This window comes from Octodon degus, unplaced genomic scaffold (genome assembly GCF_000260255.1).
Source record: "Octodon degus isolate 3935 unplaced genomic scaffold, OctDeg1.0 scaffold00003, whole genome shotgun sequence".
In the NCBI taxonomy this organism is placed as follows: Eukaryota; Metazoa; Chordata; class Mammalia; order Rodentia; family Octodontidae; genus Octodon; species Octodon degus.
In genome coordinates, this window is record NW_004524579.1 from 23,982,503 (window position 1) to 23,987,968 (window position 5,466).

At 39.5% G+C, this 5,466-nt stretch overlaps 1 protein-coding gene across 1 annotated transcript in view; it reads left to right on the top strand.

The window, feature by feature from the left end:
- The window catches only part of Katnal2 (katanin catalytic subunit A1 like 2), a 51,869-nt gene that overhangs the window by 13,243 nt on the left and 33,160 nt on the right, over positions 1-5,466 (top strand). Inside the window, exons 6-8 of the mRNA XM_023713620.1 lie at positions 847-945; positions 2,521-2,584; positions 2,774-2,892. Coding sequence (XP_023569388.1) covers positions 847-945; positions 2,521-2,584; positions 2,774-2,892 — 282 coding nt within the window. The remainder of the gene's footprint in view (positions 1-846; positions 946-2,520; positions 2,585-2,773; positions 2,893-5,466) is intronic.

Below are 5,466 nucleotides of genomic sequence, written 5' to 3' on the forward strand. Positions count from 1 at the left end.
TAAATACATAGTTTCTAGATTTTTTTGTAGTCCCTCAGAATAATTTTGGAAAGAGGGCATTTATTTACTCATTCATTTACTCATTCATTTATTCATTCATTCATTCATTTTTTGATGTAACACTCTAGATATCACTTGCCCGAAATGGCTCCTACTGAGAAAGGCTCCCGAGTGGCTGTTCTGAGGCATCTTGTGAAACTGAAGCTTGGAAAGTGTAAATTAATTGTCAGTAAATGCTGCCTTAATGGACTACCCTAGACAGTTGCTACAGGGCTCTGTGATAAGTGGGAAACTGCACTTTTGTTCAGTTGTCGGCTTTCTTGAATTTTGCAGAAGCAATTGCTCCTGCTGGAGGTAGGGAGTGATCACTGGGGAGAAGAGAGAAATTGGTTTCACAGAAGCATTATCTCTTTTATGCAACAAATTAAGAAAGTATTTGCCAGATCAAAGAGCAAAAGAGGAGCCAGACTCCAGCAAGGAACTATGTTTCACAGTAGAAACTTCAAATTAGAAGGCATATTCTTCAATTTCTTTGATTATGGCTATAAATCAGCATGAGTTGCTATGGACTGAAGACAGGTAAAGTTCATTGTTAGGTAATTTTTCTCTTCTCTTGAAAATACTGTATTACATCACTGGTATCTTTGGAAATATCTTGAATACTTTCACTCCATCCTTTTGATGAAATGAACCCCAAACATAACCTATACATACATCTAATATAAAGAGTTTTTATCACTAGCACTTTCTGTCCTATTGTAAGTCAAGTATTCTGCTGTTCTTGTGTTTGTTACCATTGTCAAGGAAAACATTAATTTTAAGAAAATGATCAAATGTGCATTGCAGGACATTTATCTCCATAATCCAAACATAAAATGGGATGACATTATTGGACTGGATGCTGCCAAGCAGTTAGTTAAAGAAGCAGTTGTGTATCCTATCAGGGTAAGCATGGGAAGCCTCTCAGTGGTTATTTCTGTTCACTGTCCACTGGACAAGCTGTATGTCACATGCCCATCAGAAAGGGAAAGACAGGATGACTTCTTGTCCACAAGTTAACTTTTTGTCTGTGTTACAAAATTTTGTTAACATTAGAGCATCAACACTAGTTCATTCTAGAACATTTAGAACCATTCTTCACATTGGTTCAAGGTAGGTCACTGCTCAAAACTCTATTGCATAAATTGGATTTATCAGCTATTATACATTGGTCCAAACTAGTAGAAATAGGAGTGAGGAGAGAGCCTTTGACTCTGTTTCTGTAGACCTTCTCTCATCCCCAGCCCTGTACATCGAGGCTGGTTGTGAAGAATACGCAGCCTTCCAGGTAGTGGACAGAATGCTGTGCTCACTACTTATGCCTGACAAATTTCTGCATGGCTCAACAAACAGGCAGAAAACAGAAAAACAGTGCTCTCCATCTTTGGTTCACAGGGTGAGGAGAAGGTCAGCATATTACATAGTTGTTGCTGTATAACCTCATAAAATAATGCTTTAAAACAGCACTCACTTATTCATTCGTCATTCTATGGGTAGGCAATTTGGGCTGGATTGAGCTGGGCCGGCTCATCTCTTTTTCATATGGTGTTATTGGTCTGGCTGGGGTATCAGCCAGAGTGGGAGGGAAAGTTTGGATACATAGGACACCTAAGGTCGTTCTCCCCTTGGCTTCTCATCCACTAGCAGGCAAGTCCTGTTCTGTTCATGCAGGGTGTCCAGAAAGAGCAAGAAAGGGCCTGCTCTAACTTTTAAGTGCCTTCCCTTTCTCTCCATCTCTCTTTTCCCCTCTCTCCTGTCTGTCCTCTCTCCTCCCTCTACCCCCTCTCTATCTTTCTCTCTTGTGCTGGCTCTAGGGATTAAACCCAAGTCTTCACACTGCATTACATCTCCAGCCCTTAAAAATTATTTTTTATCTTGAGGAAGCTTCTTTTTTAAATTTTATGTATTTGATACAGGGTCTCACTATGCAGCTTGGACTCCTAGTGATCCTCCTGTTTCAGCCTCCCCAGTGCTGGTATTATGGGTGTGCATCACCACACCCCATCTTGGTGGCCAGCTTGGTGCACCCAGGGCAGTATTGGCATGGCATGCAGTACTGGAGATTGAACCTAGGTCCTTGCACTTGCCTAGGAAGGTGCTTAGACCACTGAGCTATCACCTCGGCCCTTGTGGGAGGTTCTTGATAATTGCTACAGGACGCTTAGCAACTTAGGACCTATTTCAAGAGAAAAAAAGGCTCAGGAGGTGGAGTGCCCCAGGACTTGACCCCCATGTGCACCCCAAAACATGACTCTGTTAAGAGCTCACAGACATGAAGTCAGGCCTTTAGGCATTTGTATCCAGTGTGGCTGTGTAATTAGTATAAATAAAATACACGCAGAAGAGCAGAATTTGGGCTAAGGAAGAAGTAGTGAGTTCACCTAGGTTGTGCTTTATTCTAGCCTTGCTAGCTTGCTGTGCTCAGGGCACATGGGCTGATGTATTGATAGCAAAGCTCATCGCTGTTCTTTGTTTCCATAGTATCCGCAGCTGTTTACAGGAATTCTTTCCCCATGGAAAGGTCTCCTGCTTTATGGCCCTCCAGGTAAATGTTACCTTTCTGTTTCTGTGTGGTAGTAGGCGTGTACGCATGGAGGGTGAGAGGCCTGTGCCAGTCTCACTCCAGGCCTGGGGCGGATGGCAGCCGAGCAACCACTCCCTCCTCCCCGTGTGAGCCTGGCCTGTGTCTGTAGGCAGGAAAAAGGAGTCTTAAGTGCCTCTCCGTGTTTCCTAGGTACAGGAAAGACGTTACTGGCCAAAGCTGTGGCCACTGAGTGCAAAACAACCTTCTTTAATATTTCTGCATCCACCATTGTCAGCAAATGGAGAGGGGATTCAGAAAAACTTGTTCGGGTAGGAATTCTTATTTTTTATTTTTTTAAAAAATAAGTTCTAGTAGATTTTAGCAATACAAAATTATGTTAGAACTTACTTGTTTTGGGACGATATATGCATTTGACTATACAGTGGGTCTTGATTACCAAAAGCCTGGGAAGTGGATTGACTACTGCATGTGGATATTAATCATGCCCCCATCAGCAAACCACAATCTCTTTTTTTTTGGAATTTTACCAACAGCTCTTTTCTGATTCACACAACTTAGAAAGGGAAGCCAGGAGAAAAAATGTCTCTGAAGTAGCCTATTTTTTCTTCATTCAAGATTCGTTAATTATTAAAAGTATCCAGTATATTAGGTTAACATTTACTGAGAGACTACTATAGTATGCCCGTCCCTACACTAAGTACTCTGAGAAAAAACAGAGACTTAGAATTTATTCATTCCACTGCTCTGAGGAATTTTTTCTCCATAGTGCTCAAAGCCTGTAAGGTTTTTCCCTTTCCTGAAAGGTTTTTATTATGTCTCATTTCTAGTCTGTGGTGTATTCTACATTATAAAATTTACTTTATACAATCAGCTTAAGAAAATTCCTTTTTCAATAATGTATGCTTCTGTGTAAGGTGGAAGCTTTCCAGAAACTTTGTTAAACAACTGCCTTCTGTAGAATAACTTACAAGAAAAAAAATAGTAAATGAATATTTTTTTTTCTGAAAAATTACCTTCAAATACTATTCTGAAATTATGTTATTGATTGATGGCTCATTTCCAGAAGATTATGGCAGTTTGGGGGTTAAAACAAAATAATTTTAAAAGAGTGGTTGATTTCCCTCGTACCAAATGCCGCGCTGGGCCCACCCCCAGGTGCACTGAGCCATTGATGGAGTCTGGGCGTGGTGGTGCATGACTGTAATCCCAGCACTAGGGAGGCAGAAATCAGGAGGATCACTGTGAGTCCGAGTTGTGTAGTGAGACCCTGCGCGCACACACACACACACACACAAGAAAAACTTAAAAAAAAAGAGTGGTTGATTAACCCCAAATAACTTATAACTGCTTTTCACTAGGGACTGAACTCAGGTCCCTGCGCGTACCAGGGAAGCACTTATTCTACTGAGCTATTTCCCCGGCCCTGAGGCTCATAGTCAACTGCTACTATGCTTCTGATTCCCATGGGATTCTGGTTAGCTGGGTTTCAGCTAACTGCAATTTTTATCTGCCTGAAATCTGTCTTGGGCATTCCATTTCTGTGTGCTCTGTAACAACTAAGCCCTTAAAAGACACCCCAGAGTCAGACGGCGTTAATCTCCTTTCACGAAAAGTGTAGTTTAGAATCATGGGCACATGGCAAAGTGCTCAAAGAATGATCAGTTATGCCTTCTGGACAAGACTTAATTAGGCAGAAGAATAAATTCAGATACTTATTTTATGAATATTATTTTTGTAGTAGTATGTGTGTGTGTGTGGGGGGGGGAGTTGAACTTAGTGCCCTTGCAGTGAGCTATACTTACAGCTCCACTCTTTTTTTTTTTTTTTTTTAAAGTTTTAAATTTAGAGGCAGGGTATCTCTAAGTTGTGTAGGCTATGTTCGAACTTGCACTCCTTCTGCCTCAGCCTCTCAAGGACTGGGATTACAGATGTGTGTCACTCTACCTGACTTTATGAATGTTCTTAACAGACACTGAAGCTAAGTGAATTTTCCTGTTTAAATGGCTTGGGGCCAGGGATCTGGCTCAGTAGAATAAGCACTTCCCTGGCAAGCACAAGGGTCTGAGTTCAATCCCCGCTTCCACAAAATAATAACAATAATAATAATAATAATAATAATAATGTTAAATGGCTCAAAAGGTCAATTAGCAAGAAATCCATATTCTTTGTGAGCATTTTTCTTTAAAGTTTCTATCTCCTTCAGTAATATTTTGTTAGAATTCTAACAGTGAGGAAATGATTTTCCCTGTGTCTTTTCCATATTATGTATTGAAAAGCAACTAGTTTTTATGAAAAATTTACAAAAGAACATATAAATCTCTTAGCCCTACTCGAGGAGGCACCTAGTAACTATTCTGGGTATAGCCTTGCAAAACATTTATTTTACTTATGTAAAATAATCAATAAGGGTATACTTCCCTTTCTTTTTAAGTAGAATCAGGATGTACTATAAAATCCCTTCTATTCTTTTTTCCTTCTCTTAATAATATAACTTAGTGTTTGAGATTATTATAGACAGATAAAACATATTCTTTCATGTGGTTTCAGGGTTTTATAGTTTTTCATGGCATGGATATATCAAAACATATTTAACTAGTGTTTTTTGTATGGGCGTTTAGTTTGTTTCCAGTCTCTTGCTATTAAAGAGGATAATCTTCAACATAGACTTCTCTGTATTTGTAGTATTATAGGACAATTTCTATAAAGCAGAATTGTTAAGTAAGTGTAAGGTCTTAAATTTTTTTTAATTTTATCATATTCTGTAGGGACTTAAAGTTCAACATATAAATACTTGATGAAAAATACCTGTTCCATGTTATGCCTAAGATGTTTGATATGCAGACAGATAGTGAGGTTAAGCTTAACAACCTAAGTTGTATGGT